At 58.5% G+C, this 17,014-nt stretch overlaps 1 protein-coding gene across 1 annotated transcript; it reads right to left on the bottom strand.

Annotated features, from left to right (window-relative positions):
- Window positions 1-3,606: 3,606 nt before the first annotated feature.
- On the bottom strand, window positions 3,607-15,678 carry SLC9A5 (solute carrier family 9 member A5). Its single transcript, XM_075714836.1, has 16 exons — window positions 15,546-15,678; window positions 10,294-10,596; window positions 9,467-9,630; window positions 9,086-9,164; window positions 8,635-8,812; window positions 8,281-8,501; window positions 7,908-8,110; window positions 7,251-7,340; window positions 7,050-7,120; window positions 6,202-6,331; window positions 5,981-6,069; window positions 5,702-5,828; window positions 5,402-5,572; window positions 4,739-4,808; window positions 4,398-4,529; window positions 3,607-4,105 (listed from the first exon to the last, which is right to left on the bottom strand). The coding sequence occupies exons 1-16, from the start codon at window positions 15,676-15,678 to the stop codon at window positions 3,639-3,641; spliced, it is 2,628 nt and encodes an 875-aa protein (XP_075570951.1). The 3' UTR covers window positions 3,607-3,638.
- Between the last annotated feature and the right edge of the window lie 1,336 nt (window positions 15,679-17,014).

Genomic DNA, 17,014 nt, shown 5'->3' on the forward strand with positions numbered 1-17,014 from the left:
GATCAGAGAGAACCAGCTTTAGGAAGACAAGGCAAAGAGGGGAGCTACCTGCAGGGGGGGGCATAGAGGCACCAGAGCCCAGCTCTTCTCAGAGACACACCTGGAAGGACAGGAGGCAACGGGGACAAGCTGCATGAGGGGAAATTCTTGCTGGGCATAAGGAGAAGATCATTCTGCACAAGAGTGTTGCAGCCATGGTATGGCTCTGGGACAGGGTGATATCTCCATCCTCAGGGACTTTCCAAGCCCAACTAGACAAGGCTATGAGCTACCTGCTGTAGCTTTGCCACCAGCCCTGCATGGAGCCCAGGTTGGACCGCAGACCTCCCGAGCCGCTTCCAGCCTAAAATTTACCTGATGCTCCAACATGCATTGTGCAATGGCGAGGTGGTGATTTTAAGGTGACTGCGCAAAGCTGCTGCTTAACTGACTTGGGAGGTGGCCAACACCAATCTATCACCCACAGCTTGGCTCTTCCATCCAGCTGATGCCCCTGTACCAGATCTGCCTTACATCCTCTGCTGACTTCACAAGTTCTGGTACCACGGAGAAACTGGAGGAGCTGAGCATTGGAGAAAGTAAATCACTGTGGAAAAAATGTGCAGATCTAATGGCAGGCTCTAAGGAGAAGCCTGCGTGCAAAATGATGGGTCTGTGATAGTCAGGCAGCTCCAGGATGGGGTTGCTTATAATAACAGTCAGAGGACTGTAAGTTCTGGGTTACAGTCTGACAAGCAGCTTCTTTGGTTATGCCTTACTCTTTCCTGGAGAAGCAGAGGTTTGGGCACATGTGTTCATGGTTTGGCCTGGTTCTTGTGTTTTTCCACTGAAGCACTTTAGTATTTTTAGGCTGAAAGAGACAGCTCTGTGCTATGCTGGAAGGATCAGAGCAGTCCTGTGCAGGAAGGACGCTGCCTGCTATCTCTCCCTGTAAAGTGAAATACAGAGAGTATGAGAATAAAAACCAATAAAACCCTGCATGGAAGGGTGTAGTAGGAGCCACCACCCCTGGTCACAACATGACTGGGGTTGAGGGTGGGAAGAGGGGACTCCAAGCTCACCAGCTGCTGGCTGGTGGCATGGAGAGCCTGCACACACATTAGCTGCTAGGCTCAGATAACCATGTGAGACAGTGTTTCCCAAAGCTGAGACATCCGCTTTTCCTCCTCTGAGGACCTGAATGCTGCAGACCCACCGCTTCCAGGAAAACAATGTGGCCCGCGCAACCTGGTGCACTGCCAAGGCAATCGTGTCTATAGGAAATGCCGGCACTGAGGTCTGGCACGCAGAGCATGGCTCAGCCAGCATCTCTGGTCAGTGGAATGCAAGGCAGATGGGAAACATCAGGAGGAGCAAGAGCTTCCAGAGGGACCAGTACAAAGCTCTCAGGGCTAGGAGCTGTATAGGAGGGACCCTCGCAAAAAGGACCTGGGGGTGACAGTAGATGCCAGGTTGAATACAAGCCAAACATCGATCTTGTGAATCAAGTAAACCACATTTACCTTCCTTTAGGAGAAGTGGAGCCAGCAGGTTGAGGGAAGAGCAAAGCCAGCACACACCAACGCAGGGAGGTTCCTGTGATCCAGAATACCCTGAAACAGACCCATTTGAACCATATTTTTGGCAAAGAGAAAGGAAGCATGGACAAGGGAAGATCTGGGCTCCCAGCACTCTGCTGCTGTGCAGGCAGCCACAACAACAGGCAGCAAGGGACCAGCTGCCTGCTCGCCTGTTGCTGGCTGCTCCCCGAGGCATGGCCTAATTATGGCTGCAGACAAGCTTCTGCTTGGAAAGAATTTCACATTTTCCACAAATGTTATCAAAACTAGGAAATCCAGTTAGGTACATTGAGTCTGAGAGGGGGGCAGTGGCCTCAGGTGGAGAAGAGCAGAGACGTACAGGGACACGGTGCCTGCAAGGGAGAACCGAACCAGGAGGTGCAGGAACCAGCATGTACAGAGGTTCCCAGACAACAGACAGACTAGACGACAATGCCTGCTCCAACTCCAATTTATTGAACATTACAAAATACTCTGCATATATTTTCACATTAAAACAATATTCTTGCAAATAAGATATTAAGTCTTGAGTCATTTGTGGTGCCCATGGCTACAGAAAACACTGACCCAGCTAGAGATTTAGTATGGCCCAATATCAGAAATCAAAATCAGAATAAGGCATACCAGAAATGCAAAACTATATAAAAAACTTTTAAAAACCACATGCTCAGCTGGTGGGACAGGTACAGAGCATAACGGCCTTTGCTGAGCCTTGCTAACAGTACCAGGGGTACCACCAGCTCAATTGCCCTATGTTGGGCTCACTCACCCAGTGCATCTACATGTCCCCCTGACACCTGCTGTCTCAGCATGCCCACATAGCTGAAACAGGCAGTTATTTACCTGCCTTGGGGCATTAAGAGCCCAAGTACCCATTCTTCCCTAAGAGAAGCATCCCCAACCCTCCTGCATTGCTGGTGCCCAGCTGCCATGCTGAGCTTTTGCATGCTGAGCAGTCCTTGGGGAGCAGTTCTGGGTCCTTGGGGTCACACCAGGAGTAATTCACTGTGTAGGCCATTGCCACCAGGTCCCACCACCCTCTCAGGAAGGACCAGGGGTGGCTGGGAGGCAGGTGGTGGGGACCTGAAGGTGCACTCAGCTCTATCCCATCACCTCTGTTCCTGATGTACATTCATACCTGCTGCTTGCTCCACATCTCACACCATGACCAGCCCTCCCAACTGATGGTCCCCAGGCAACTGGAGGGACTGGAATGTGGGCAGGATGAATGCCAAGGATACTGTGCAGGGCAGCTGCCTCCTAGCAAAGCCAGAAAGCTGAACACCACAGCTATTGAGAACACATTCAGACAACAGGCATGAGGCTGGCACAGCAGGTTGGGTGCTGGAGGAGTCCCTGTGCGTACAGGTTCACTAGTCCGGCTCCTGGTGGAGCCAAATCCCAGGAGCACTGCTCCCAGTCCTGAGAAGGTCATGGCCTTGCCTCTGTAGTACCTCCATAACCTGGGGAATGCAGAGCTGCCGTAGCAAGGAGCCCATCCTGGCTGAGCTCCATGCATTCTGTGAGGAACCAGCACTGCAGCTGTCTTAAGTCAACGGTTTGGTCGCTGGGTGTGGATGAGCTCTCATGCACCAGCTGCCACTCCCAGCCCTCTCTCTGGAGGTGTCCTACACACAGCCAGGCTGGAGATCAGCTCATGCTCCCACATCCACAAGCAGCCACGGACAATAAGCCAGCACCCCTACACCTCAGAGCAGCACAGCCACGACAGGATCGAGTCCAGATGGGATCCCAGCCCTGGGAGGAACTTCTTTGGCCTCCCAGCACTGCAAAGATGTGTAGGGACCAGAAAGGAAAAAAGAGGTTTGGGGTCTGTGCCTCCCTGGGCGGTTGAGGGCTGGTACCTCCTGTTGCAGCACAAAGCCCAATTATTGACCAGTTTTGCATCAGTAGGTGCATGGGCAAAGTCCACCTTAAGTGTAGCTCCAGGAGGAGTACTAGGCTCTCCTGCCACTCCTTATGGAGACACACATAAGCTTTACAATGCAAGACAGCAGAGCAGTCAGCGAGTCGCAGCCTGTCCGCAGCCCCGAGCCCCTTCCCTATCTGCAGTCTGCCTCAGAGGTGGCTTGCTCTGTTGAACATCATCCACCTGGGCTCCATGGCAGGCAGCATCCTCCCCTGCTCCCCTGTGGCCATCAAAGGCTGCAGCTCCTGCTGCTCAGCACCGTCTGGGCTGCTGTCACTCTGCGACCGGCTGCTCTTAGAGACGTGGCTGGGGAACTGGAAGCAGGAGCTCTGCTCTGGCATCACCTGGCTCGCAGACTGGGGTTGCTCCTCCAGCACAGGACAGGCAAATCTCCTATGCTGAGGTCCGCTCTCAATGCCTGGGGGTGAAGCAATGCTCTCCAGGGAGGAGATGCTTTGGTTCCACGCCTTCTGCATATCCACTGGCACGATTTTGGTGGTCTCCGAGGAGACATAAACAGCCAGATCAGCCTGGTCTCCTTTCCACGGCAGCTCCTTCTCTGCCAAGGTGGGTGATGGCGGGATGATGCAGGGGCTGGGGCAGACATCCAGGCTGCCTGGGGATGCAGAAGGAGGGACAGTGAGAGGGATCTTGCACAGCTCTTGCTCTCTCCCTGGGCCCTGCAAACATTGCAGAACCAACCACTACTGAATGGCCAGCTCGTCCAGGGATGCAGGAGCTACCAGGGAGGCTCTGCCATGCCTCCAGAGCCACAGAGAAGAGTGATTCTCCCATTCATGCTCTGCTGACTTTAGTTTTGCCCAGGCCAAGGCAACTTTACTCCTCAGGTGGAGGAAGGACAAGCTACCCAATGGCAGCTGCCCTGGCGTGGGAGCATCGGTGCCTACCAGGAGTTGTCTTTCCCTGCAGGATCTCATTGGTGGCTCGAGCGATGAATACAATCCCTTCATCATCCTCTCTTTCTGTCTCCGAGCTATCACTCTCCTCCTCCTCTGAGCTGACCATCACCAGGACAGGAGCTGCAGCCAGATGGAGGGAGTTGGTTTGGAAGATGGGGCACCCTGTGGTGGAAGGACTGCACCCATGCGAGAGGGACTTGGTGCTAGCGCAACCCCAGGTGCTGTCATGCCACCAAGCTGGCAGTGGGCAGGCACAGCGAGCTGCTCCCATCCCACCCCAATAGGTCCCCTTGCCAGGACCTACAAATCTCACCTGCCACTGGCCTTACCTGCCTCCTGCCAGGGGACATTTCTGTGTGTCTTCCCATTGGGTGTGTCGCTGGTCAGAGAGATGTTCTTCTGTGAAGGAAGAGGGACCGTCTGGGACCTGCCCTGTGCAAATCCCTAACCCTGACCCAGGCAGCCCTGCAAGCCAGGGTAACCCCAGGGACACAGATTCCCACCCTGGCTAGATAGCAGATGGCAGTCAGTGGTTCCTAGTCCTTAGGCGTTGCATCTTCACGGCCCTACAATAAACAGCTCAGCTGCAATTGCTTCAAGAGCCTCCAAACGAGAGAAGACACCTAAGGCCCAGTTTAAGGTGCAGTGCCACACTTCTGAGCCTGGATCTGCACTGATGTTCAGGATACTTTATGCTGAGTGCTCTTGGAAAACAAACATGGAGCTCCTCCAGGGCTCAGGACCACTTTGCCCAGGGAAGAGCCACCCTGTGGCAGCGCTGGCATGGTGGGGACATGTGGACATGCAAGACCTGTGTGCTCACACGCAGCATACGCAGGACTGAGATGAGGTGAGCCACCCTCCATGCTGGCCCTGGAGCTGCCAATGCCCTACAGCACTTCATCTAACCCCCAAAGAACCTCACTGTCTGCAGCTTGGGGGAGGCCAAATCTCTGAGCTAGTAATGGAGCAGGAGGTTGGGGAGCGCTTGCCTTTTTCCTGCCCTTTTCCTTCAGCCTGGCCTTGCTCTTGGAGGAGCACACATTGTGCTTTGTGGACTTGAAGGTCTCCAGCCGCCTCTTCATGTTCTGCCGGAAGATTTCTTTATCTTGGCGCTCTTGTTTATCTGGAGAGATGAAGTGACGGCTGTAGCTGGCCTTGTACTGGCCGAGGGAGAGGCAAAGAGACACAGGGTGAGCAGCTGGCCCCACGGAGCATCTTCCATTCCTGCTCCTCTTGCAGGTGCTGCTACCCTTGGAGTGAGCCACACGCCACGGCCAGGGAGCACTCACCCGCCGGCGGGGCTTGTAGAGGCTCCCTCGCAGCACGTGGTGCATAGCAGCATCCTCCTTGTCCCGGCGGCTCCGCACTGTGTCAATCACCTGCAGGTCCAGGCACGCACCACTCCCGCTTTCCCTCCTGGAGGGGAGATGGAGATGGAGACACTGGGCTCCATGCCTGCATCCTGCCAGCCCCCTGCCAGCCCTGGCACAACCCACCCCCAGGGAAGGGGGCAGCTGCAGGGGTCCAGCGAGATCTGCCCAGGGGCTCGGAGGGATGTTCATACTCACAGGAGGTTTGTGACCGATGACTCCGACATGGATGTGCGGCTGGGCATGGAGGGCAGCGCCAGCTTGGCAGCCGAGAGCACATGGCCACCCTGGGAGGTGGGAGGGCAAGGCTGGCATCGGGGCAGTGGGGATACGCATGGCCATGTGCAGGGGCCCCACGCCAGGCCAGACAGATCCTGTCAGGGCCATCCCACCACCCGGCCCCCACCGCATGCCCCTACCTGGTCGACAAAGCTGATAGCATCACGGATGTTCAGCTTGTAGTAAACGTCCCAGATCTCATCCCGCAGCCTGTAGGCAGATTTCCGCATCAGGAGCTGGCTCAGGTACTTCTTGTCAAACTGCTCCCACCTGCCACGAGATAAAGACACGGGCTGTTTAGCTCCCACAGGGTACCACAGCCATGGACTCCCTGCCCACACAAGGTTGAGAGTGTCCAAAGTGTGGCAAAAGTGAGCTGGGCACACAGGACCTGACTGTGCCCAGGGACATGCTGCAGGGAGGGCAGGAGGGGAGGGGACACGCTGACCCTTCAACCCTACCCAAGGGTAAGCTGGAGACCAGAGGGTCTGTGGGAGGCAATGGGAGCGGGACTGGGGCCAGCACAGCTGCCCCGCTGGGAGTGCTTCCCCTCCAGGAAACAGGCTTTTCGCATCCTTTTCCTGTCACTGTGCTGCAGATAAACACTGCCCAGGCTTTAACAGGGCTGTTCCCTCCTCAGTGCCCAGTGCAGCTCCATCCATGGGGAGGCACAGGGCCATCGTTATCGATACCCCACAGCCCCCCAGGCAGCTGTGGCACAGGCAAGCAGTGCCAGCTCTCTTGGCATCCCCAGCTGCACCTGCGTGACCTCTCGCAGGGATGTTTTTGGGAGCTTGGTCTGCTGCCCAACAGCAGGCAGACAGTCCTCTTCCAGATGGACTGATGGACAGACACACAGCCTTCCTGGTCCTGCTGCCCTGCCTACAGCAGGGGTGTCCTGCAGCGGGGACCCTGCAATGTCCCCATGGCTGACATGCATCCACCATCCACTTGATGGCTGATGGAGAATCTTGGCTAAGACACTCACTTGTCCCGCCAATAATGGTAGCCGTGGTGCCCCACGATGTCCTCCACCGCTGCCAGGATGTGGTCAAAGGCCTTGAGCGAGGAGAAGAGGGTGAGACCAGTGGTGAGGCTGCAGGTGCCCTAGGGGTGCAGAGGCTGTGCATTGCCCTCATCCAGCCCCGGCAGTGCAGTGAGACGGGCAGCCTCCGGCACCAGCACCTACGTGCTCATGCAGCTCCTCATTCAGTGTGGGCTTGTGGTGGTCGCTGCGCTTCACCTTCAGCCACGTCACCAGGGGTTTGATGGTGAGGCCCTGGAACGGCAAGAGAAGGCACGGGAAAGACTGGGAGGGCGAGAGGGTGTGTGGCTGGGGCATGGGGAGCAGAAGCAGCACCAAGTGACCAGAGACAGCAGCAGTGCCAGCCACGTGTGCCCCTACCAACCCAACCCCCTGCACCCAGGACCTGGGCAATGGTCCTGTGTCCCAGCAGGCAGTGACCATGTTGTAACCCCCAGTCCCCCTTCCCCTAGGCTCGCATCCATCCACCATATGGCTCCCCTTCCTGGGGCACAGGAACCCCAGAGCCATGGGCCATCAGTAGCTTCGTAAAGAGAACAGCCTGGCCAGGCAAAGGCCATTGCTGCTCTTGGAGTGAGTCCCAGAACAAGAGGCCAGCAGGGAAACAACATTAGCCATGGCCCCACCATTGCAACAGCCACCAGGGCAGTCCTGCCTAGTGATGGATGAGGTGCCAGGAGGCACCTAGGACCAAAGATGACTTGAAAAGAGGTACTTTCCCCAAGCACATGTCCCTAAGCGCCACAGGACAGCTCTGGGCAAGAGGGCAGAACTGAAGGAGGGCACGGGGCCCATCCTCACCTGCACAATGACAGTGAAGAACACTACCACGATGGTTGTTGCCACAAAGTAGTCCTTGGCTTTCACCTTTGCCCTGTCCAGCAGGATGACCAGGGCAAAGGCCACAGCTCCGCGGAGGCCACCGTATGACATGACCACCTGGTCGATCTTGTCCAGGGGGATGAGGCGGAAGTGGTTGAGCACGCAGGTCTGGAGGACAACGCCTAGGGAAGAAGGAGAGCCTGGGATGCCAGCAGAGCCCTGCCTGCTCCTGGAGATGGGGCAAAGCCCAGGCCAGGAGCTGTAGCTGGGTCCCATGCCCTAGCCTTTCTTGGGGGATACCACTTTTTGGCATGAAAACAGCTGGGTCAGAAGCACAGTGGGGCAGACTGACCCACAGCTCTGAAGAGCAGGATAAAGAACAGGGTGCCCAGCACCAGCGCTGTGTCCCATGCCCACTTAGAGGTATCCACAGCCGAGATGCCCAGAAACATGAAGATGATGGTCTCTGAGCTGCTGGCCAGTGTCTTCATGGTGTACTTGACTGTGGTGCGGGATTTCTGGGAGATGTTGGCTTCTACGTACTTCTTGCAGCAGATCCCACAGAAGGTGACTCTGCAGAGGGACAGAAGGAGCCAGAATGACCCTATGGCAGGATGAGGAATGGGTCTGCTCACCACCTCTTGCTGCTCAGCACTGCACCCCCGATTTCCTGGACACCTTCCCCCCGGCACACCCCAGTACTCACGCCAGGATGGAGGAGAGTGAGACCATCTCAGCAGCAAGGTACGCGACGTAGGCCAGGAGGAAGACGAAGAGCGGCTCAATGATGCGCACGCGCTTGGTAAATCGCGTGATCAGGGCCAGGAGGAAGGCGAAGAGCAGCCCCACAGCCGTGCCCCCCAGGCTCACCAGGAAGAAGGAAGCTGGTGGGAGGAGAAGACTCATTTGCACCATAAGCAAGCAAGCCCAGCTCCTGTGCCCCATGGCCATGCCACGCTGGGCTGGCCAAGCCCCACGTTCCCACCTGGTTCCCCACTAAAGCATCCCATGATGACAGCCAGCGTGTGACCACTTGGATGGAGATTACAGAGCTGTGGTGCTCAGTTGCCACCTCACAGTATGACAGCACCCATGCTTGCCCCCCACACTTCCACCCCAGAGGAAGAGTCAGAGGGTCTGGTGGGGCATATACTCACCTACACCCTTCACGTAGTCTGTGGCATGGATGTGTGCTGGGCCCAGCTCCACAAAAGAGTTGAAGACCTTGTAGAGTACCTGCAGGCAAGGCAAATCCCTTGGGGAAGGCAGGGTATTGACCTGCCTTGAGAGGGGCAGCACCTGCAGGCAGGATGGATCCTGCGGAATAGGCATTGCCTGCCCCAAATCTGCCAGGCAACACAGCTTATCTCAGCAGGCAAAGTCCCCCAGGGCCAGGAGAGAGGAGAGACACAGAGAGCATGGCATGGGTCTGCCTCCGGCTTGGGGGATGTCACCTGCATCCTCTGCCCATTCTGGAGGACTCCAGTGTCCTGACCCACGCTGGGCTCCACTTTTGGGTCCCCCAAGCTCCAACTCACCACGGTGACAGCATCATTCAGGAGAGACTCGCCGAACACGATGATGAACAGGGTCTCGTTTACATGGACCTCTTCGAAGACAGCCAGCACTGCCACGGGGTCCACAGCTGAGATGAGGCTGCCGAAGAGCAGGAAATCCATCAGCCCAGCTTCAACACCTGGATCTGCTAGGACAGAAGGACCAAGCTCAGGCAGACCATCTGCCCCAGAGCCCCTTTCACCAGGCTGAAACAAGCCTGTCCTTTATCTGCTCCTGGTGACTTGGTCGCAGCATTCCAACTTGGAGTGCAGTGGGCTGAACCATGGAGTGCTCCCAGGCCTCCAGGGTCCCCCAGGCAAAGTAGGGTTCCGCACACCCTTGCTGCAGCATAAAGGGAGCAGGGCTCGGACATGCCCCCTGGCACCCAGGTGCATCACTGCCCCTCTGGCAAATATGCACTGAAGGAGGGTCAGCAGCCCCAACTCAGGTACAGGCATCAAGCAGTTCCTCAGGGCTCAGGAGACTCAAAACACAGCCCAGGCCAGCCAGGGCCAGTGGCTACAGCCAAGGACAGGCAACACGGCAGCAAGCCAGCAAAGCTAGCCAAGGTCGGTGACAAAAATAGCAAAGACATGAGTCAGCTCAGTGCCAAGCAGGGCTCGTTTGTCCTGCATGCCTGACGGTCCTGCCAGAGCACTGTTCCCAGGATGCCAGGACCCCACTCCTGCAACACTTCCTGGGAATCCATGGCAGGGCTGGGCAGTGGGCTCTGAACTTGGGGGTGCTTTGCACCCTCCGACCCATCTTTCGGGGATGTGGTCCAAGCTGGGCAGCCCTGTGCACCCACCCATGAGCCCAGCCCGGTGCAGCCCCCAGAGCGCAGTGCCGGTGGCGAAGGAGTTCCAGAGCGTGCCCACCACCGCGTAGGTGAGGATGGCGCCAATGTTGTCAAAGAACAGACGGCTGGGCATGAAGTACCCCGAGTCTAGGACAATGGGGGGCAGAAGGAAGAGGAAGAACATGTTGGGCTCCAGCTGGTACTCGGCTTTCTTTGCCACGGCCAACACGATGCCCCCCAGGCCCAGCCCCAGCAGGATGAGGAGGCAGCTCTCCGGGACAATGGATGTCACCTTCCTCGACAGGTGGAAAACTAGAAGGAAAGGAAGAATGAGATCATCAGCCAAACAGGCACATGGATAGAGCATCCTAGATCCACAGGCTCCACAGAAGGGTTGGCTGATGCATGATGGACCCTGGGGAGGACAAGGGAGCACCTAAGGCTGCTTCATGGACATGTGTGTGCAGAAGACCTTCCAGCTAGTTCCCAGGTCAGGATTTCAGGTCCCTGACTCTTTGGGATTTCCCTCTCCTCCTCAGCCACTGTCTAATAAGCCAAGCAGCTGGACATTTTGCTTTTCTTGGCCTCTGGTACCTGCACTTAAAGCAGCCAGTGACCACATTCACAGTGTCACAAGCAGTGCCGGCTGCTGTTTGAGCGAAGGCATCCTGGTTCATGGGGACACGTTACCCCACTCAGAGATGAGGATGCTCAGCCGTGATGATGGGGTGACCTTGTTTGCAGCCATCTGAGCAAGCAGACGGAGCAGCATGCAAACCACTGCAGCACAAGCCAGTCGGCCGGTCTCTGTGCCAGAGCACAACCTTCCTCAACCAGGCTAGCCTACCTGCATGCAAAAAACAGGCACACGGGAGCTGCAGATTTAGAGATGCTTTGAATAATAATCAGTTTATTCCATGCAAGGTTTGGAGCAAATCTTAAACTGCCGTGGAACAAGATGTATTTTTTAAAGCAAGCAGAGTATGTCCTGGTATTCATCCATCAGCAATGTGGCAATGAGTCTGCAGCTCAGGCACAAGGAAGCGGGACGTCACGCCAGCCAGCACAGGGGACTCACTCCTCCAGGCAGCCTTGTCCTCAAAGCCAGGGTGCCCTGCATAATCCCAAATCATTCCAGCTTCCAGGTGGGCAACCCCCCCATCCCTGTGGATTTCTCCTCCCTAGCAGAGTGCTGTATTTTTGCTACACCCAAAGGGCAGTGCTTGGGGAAAGGCTGTTGAGGGTCACAGCAGTTTTGCCCCCTTGTCAGGATGGCACAAGTTCTGCCATCACTTGTGACATCCAGCCCAGCTCTGTAGCATGACTTAGCCACCAGATGAAGAAACATCCTGGGGACTAGGTTCCTCCAGGCACTTCCAGAGTGAAGTGTCCTTGAGCACCCAGCAGGTACAAGGGACATCAGAGCAGCCTCTGAGCCATCACTTAGCTGCAAGCCCAGCCCTGCCGCCAACCCAAAACCCAGTCTCTAAAGCCCTTTAGCTGGATTAAAGGTACCCATTGCTTGTGCCAAGTCATCCCACCAGAAGGAAAGCTCTGCTGTGGTCACACACAGACCCTAGGCTTCTTCCCTCCTTGGGAACCCCCATGGACAGACCATAAGGTCTGCCTAGCCCAGAGTCCTGTCTCCAGTGACATAGACCTGGAGAGGAGCCCAGGAACAGGTAGTGCTTCATCAGTATGTTTCCATGTCTCTGTGCCCTTGTCGTTCTCCTCTGAACCTGTCCTAGTCCTGCTCTATCCTTTCTGAGACAGGTCCCAGTGTCCCTGTGATGCAGACACCCTAGGCACTGAGGTCATGGCCTCCTGATGTTCTTCCTTTCTCCTTTCCTAACACCTCTTAGTCAATTTGCTTTCCTTCACTGCAGCTGAGCACTGAATTAGAGGAGATAACTCAATGTCAAAGATCTTGTTCCTAAGCAGAGATATCTCTGAGCTCACCACCAAATGTGCAGGCTAAGAGCCACTTTTCCTCTCATTGAGACCTTCACAGCAATCTGTGCTGCACCTTGGCACAGTAAGCCCTGTCCGTGCCATCCTGGCGAGCCCCAGCACTGCTCCCCTGCCGTGACGCCCCAGGAACACTGCCACAGCCGGCAAGGGCAGAGTGGCAAGCACTAGGGTGGTGTGATCTGCAGCTCCATCACCAACCACCTCAAGGGCAAAGAGCTGCAGAGCACCCAGAGCCAAGCCTCCACCATAGCTCTGTAGCCAAGTGCCCCAGCCACAGGGCCCAGGGCATCCACCCTCACCCCCAGCTGCCTCTGCTCACTGCCAGGGCTGCGATTCAGCCACAGAGGCAGTGGCAATACAGACACTATGGCCCTCCAAGCAAACCCACAGCCCATAGAAGGCCTGGCTGAGCTCCAGCCCAGCTGAATTCCTGCTAAATGACCACACAAGCTGCGGCAGAGCCCTGTTCACCCCACATGAGCCCAGCGAAGGCAGCACCAGTGGGCGAATGGTGCTCACTCAGCGCCTGCGGCAGGCTGCAAAACCACTTCCCACCCACGGGAACAAAGCTCTGAAGTTTTCAAGAAGGGAACAAGGCGTCCAGCCCCTTTCTGCACGCTTGGGATCATTGCCAAGATCCTCGCTCCCCACTCCGGCAACCCATCTGCACTCCCCGTGCTGCGGAGGTATGCCCTTGGCTGGCTGGAGAGACCCAGCAGAGCCTGCAGAGATGCTATGGGGACATGGGGACATGGCTCCTGGCTGTCATACGTCATTCTTTCCCCTAGGCCAAAAACTTGGGCAAAGAAGGGAGCAGCGTCGATGGGAAAGACCCTGCTTGTCCAAAAATCCCCTGGCCGAGGGGAGATGCTGCCACCCTCCTGAGCAAATAACAGCACATGAGCTCCTCTGTGCTGCAGGGAGCAGCCAGTGGGGACGGGTGGAACGAGCTCTAATTTTACATGCACTAGTCAAGAATTTCAGCATTAAAGGTTCCCACAGCAACGGTAACTTAGCCACATGTGAATTAACTTCAGAGCCATAATCCACACTCGGGCATCCATAATACAGGATTTGCCATTGAGAGGAATCGGGGCCAAAACCTGCTCCGCTCCTCTGGTGCTTGGGAAATGGTGAAACACCTAAACCAAGACACAAGCAGCCAGGGACAGAGGTGATGGTGCAAGAAGAGGGGGTTGCAACCCACGGAGATGCTGCTAGGTAGAAAAACATCCGTCTGCTGGCAAACCCCTGCCCACGGGACAGCCACGGGTGAGGAGCAGGTATGGGGCAATGCTCCTTACTGGTCCTTAATTTCCCTCTTCCCCACATCCCATTCAAGCAGAGCTGTGCACTGACCAAATACAGAAAAGGCAGCAAAGCCCGGATGATGCCTTGCTGTGCAGGAAGGCAACACCCAGGCCAGTTTTTCCCTGCCCTGGGTGTTTGCTGCCTCGGGGCACCCTAGCATCGTGACGGCTTCCGAGAACAGAGCCCGCAGTGTCATTTCCCCATCACCCAGGCGCGGGGCCGCTTCCTCCCCTGCAGTCACAGGGCTGTGAGCTGGCAGCCCAGCGCCACAACCGCAACGGCTCCTCCATGTCAGCCTACACCCAGCGTCCACAGCCACCACAGCCGGTGCCGCCTACTCCGCTCCCCAACATCCTCCACCTCCATCTCCTCCACAGGCTCCCGTGCACCCTGGGGACTGCACGTGCATGGGGTCGCATGCCAACTCTGGGGACACCCCAGCCAGGGTGCTGCCCACAGCCCTGCCTCCAGGGTATCGCTCCTTGCTCCAGACTGTAAGTATCCATTGGACCTGTCGGATGCGCTGAGCCAGGCAGTCTGGAGTTGCCCACCATCAGGGCTGTGCCTCCCAGATGGAGAGGGAGAGTGGTCATCAGCTTGCCTCAGGCCTGGAAGAGCATGGTGGGGCTGGGGGCTTGGGAATGACCCCGGCTCAGGCCCCCCCGCACCCACTGACACTACCAGGGCAAAGGGGAGTGCATCAAGGGAAACCCGCACAGGGAGCAGCTCTGGAGAGACGTTTCAGAGAAGAAAATAAGAGCCAGGGAAAGGAATCATCTCTCTGATCTTCTGCAGGTAGGAGGGATGTGCTCGGCAGCTGGAGGTGGCACAGCTGCAGGCAGCGGGTTGTATTTTTAAGCTCACAACGCCCATTAGTTCATTCCTCGCGATACTTTAGGCCTCCCTTGTGAGAAGACGAAGGAAGGAGAGGAGCGCAAGATCCACGGCAGTGGTTTCAATGATGCTTCGGACCAGTAGAGGCCAGCTGGTGGTCACAGCTGTAGCTCTCCCCTGGGTACTGGGAGCTGCTGCTGGTCCCCGGCTGCTTGGAGACTCCCCTGCCCAACTCCTAACCCGCATTTCTTGAGCCGGCTTCAAACTAAGAGGGTGCCTGCACACCCGCCACAGGGACTGTGCCCACAGCGGGGCCCTCAAGGAGGAAACCTGCCTCAAGGTCACGGTCTCGTCCCCTGGGCCCAGCACAGCAGGCAGGGGCACCGCGGGAGACCAGCCCTTGGGGACCCTGCACGGCGCCCACACACGGGCGTCCCCTCCCCGGCACCCAGGGTGCTCCGGGGTGCACAGCCCTGCGGCAGCTCACACACATCCTCCTTGCACCTTCCCACGCAGCCTCTTGCAGCAGAGCCTCCCCCCAGCTGCCTAGTCCTATGCTAGGGAGCACAAGAGCCCAAGGCGATGTAGATCTGGAGTGACCCACTGGAGGGGACCACAGGCATGGACCCATCCCCAGGCTGCCATGGACATGTCTTGCCCAACACCTGCACCACTAAGCCCTTCCTGGGGCTGGGGGGATCAAACAGCTTCCAGCCCTGCCAGCTGCCCATGCTGTGCCAGCCTCTGGGGCATGGGACATCCTTGCTGGACATCTCTGCTCAGCTCCTCTTCTCCTCCTTGAACCATCCCTCCTCTGTGCCCGCTCGTCCATCCCTCATGGGGAAAAGGGGACCAGGCCCCCATGTTGTCCCTCAGGCTGTACCTTCATCTCGTCACCGCTTGCCATCCCAGGGAAGGGGAGGGAGGACACAGCATGGGGTCGTGCCAGGCCACCACAGCCTGGCGACCAGCTGGGCTCTGGCCATTTGTCCCCATGACCCGTGTCCTGGTGTGCAGAGGCACCCCTCGGCCCGGATGCCCCCGCGCCTGCCGGGGATGCCGCATCCCACCCTGCCTGCCCCTGTGGTGGGCACAGCTGCTCCCGGAGCCCTGGGGACTGAGGAAGGGGTGGGGGGGACACTCACCGATCTTGGCCAGGCTGGCCACCAGGATCCAGGCAGCCACCAGGCAGGGCGCCTGCACCTCCCGCCACTGCCACCGCAGCAGCTCGGCGCCCGCCGGGGCGGCGGGGCCGGGGGAGGCCGCCGGGGGCTGCATGGCCCCGCGCCGCTCCCCGCCGCTCCCCGCCGCTCCGCCGCGCTCCCGGCCCCCGCCCGCGTCACGCGCACGTGGGGCCGCGCCGGGCCGCCCCCCCCCCCCCGCCCGCCCCACGCCACGGGCTCCGCCCGCCGCTCCTCGCCCCGCCCGGGCCGGGCCCGCCCTGGCCCCCCCGGTACTGCCCTGGGCGCCCCGGTACTGCCCCGGGGCCCCTGCACCTGCCCTGGTGCCCGGCACGGCCCTGCCCACCCCATGCATCCCCCTCCCCCACGGCGCACCTGCCCCGTCCCGGTGGCCCCCGCCCCACCTCGGTCCCCCTGCGCAGGTCCCCCCTGCAATCACGCTGGTGCCTCCGCACCTGCCCTGGTGCCCTCTGCCCCATGCCAGTGCCCCTGCGCCTGCCCCAGCGCCCCCTGCCCCACAACGGATACCCCTGCCCCTCCCCTGCTGCCCCTCACCCCATGCCAGTCCCTTGGCTCCTGCCCGGTGCTCCCTGCATCACCCTGGTCCCCCATGCCCTCCCCTGGTGCCGCTGCTCTGCCTGAGTCCCCTCACCCTGGCTCAGTCCTCCTGCACCCACCAGATTCCCAGTCTCCCCACCCCACCCAATCCCCCTCCCAGCCCAGCCCCTTTTGCTGCCAGATGAGAGCACCCAGCCCTGCCCCAGCCGCTGCCTGAGCACCAGCCTGGGAGCACCCCAGGAGGGCCCGCATGGTTCCTGGGTCCCCCTCACCTCCCCAGCCCCTCTCAGACACCCCTAAAAGCTCCCACTTGCCCACTGACCCTGGGCCATCCCCTCTGCTCTGGGAGGTGCCCCATGTCCCACATCCCATCCCCATGGCTCCCAGATCCAGGATCCATGTGCTGAGCAGGCAGCAAGTGCCCTGGCAGCCAGGGAGCAGGGATGCTGCCTGGCAGGGGGCAAAGGGACACTGGCAGAGACCTTCATGGAGAGCCAGCTCTGAGCCGTGTCCGTGTGTCCCTGGAGCCAGGACAGAAGGACACCTTGGCTGGGCCAAGCCCTCTGGCTGGTACTGCCTATGGCACGGGCACCCTCCAACACTGAGTGCCAGGCAGAGCCCGCTGGCCAGAGGGGAATGGCCTGCAGGACACCTCCCCGGCAGCCTCGGCAGTGTCGCCTCTTCCCATCTCTCTGACCCGGCACAAATGTGCTGGAAATGTTTGCCAGTGGAAGAAAACAGCTGGGGAAAGCAGCCTGCTGCTGCCACCCCCTGCCAGCAGGCTCCTGGCAGGAAAAGCAGCACAGGAATGGTCTCTCAAGGGCTGCCACTGAGAAGACGTTGCCTCCCGCTCCCCTTTTAAGTTGTCAAAGGTG

This window comes from Pelecanus crispus, chromosome 8 (genome assembly GCF_030463565.1).
Source record: "Pelecanus crispus isolate bPelCri1 chromosome 8, bPelCri1.pri, whole genome shotgun sequence".
NCBI lineage: Eukaryota > Metazoa > Chordata > Aves > Pelecaniformes > Pelecanidae > Pelecanus > Pelecanus crispus.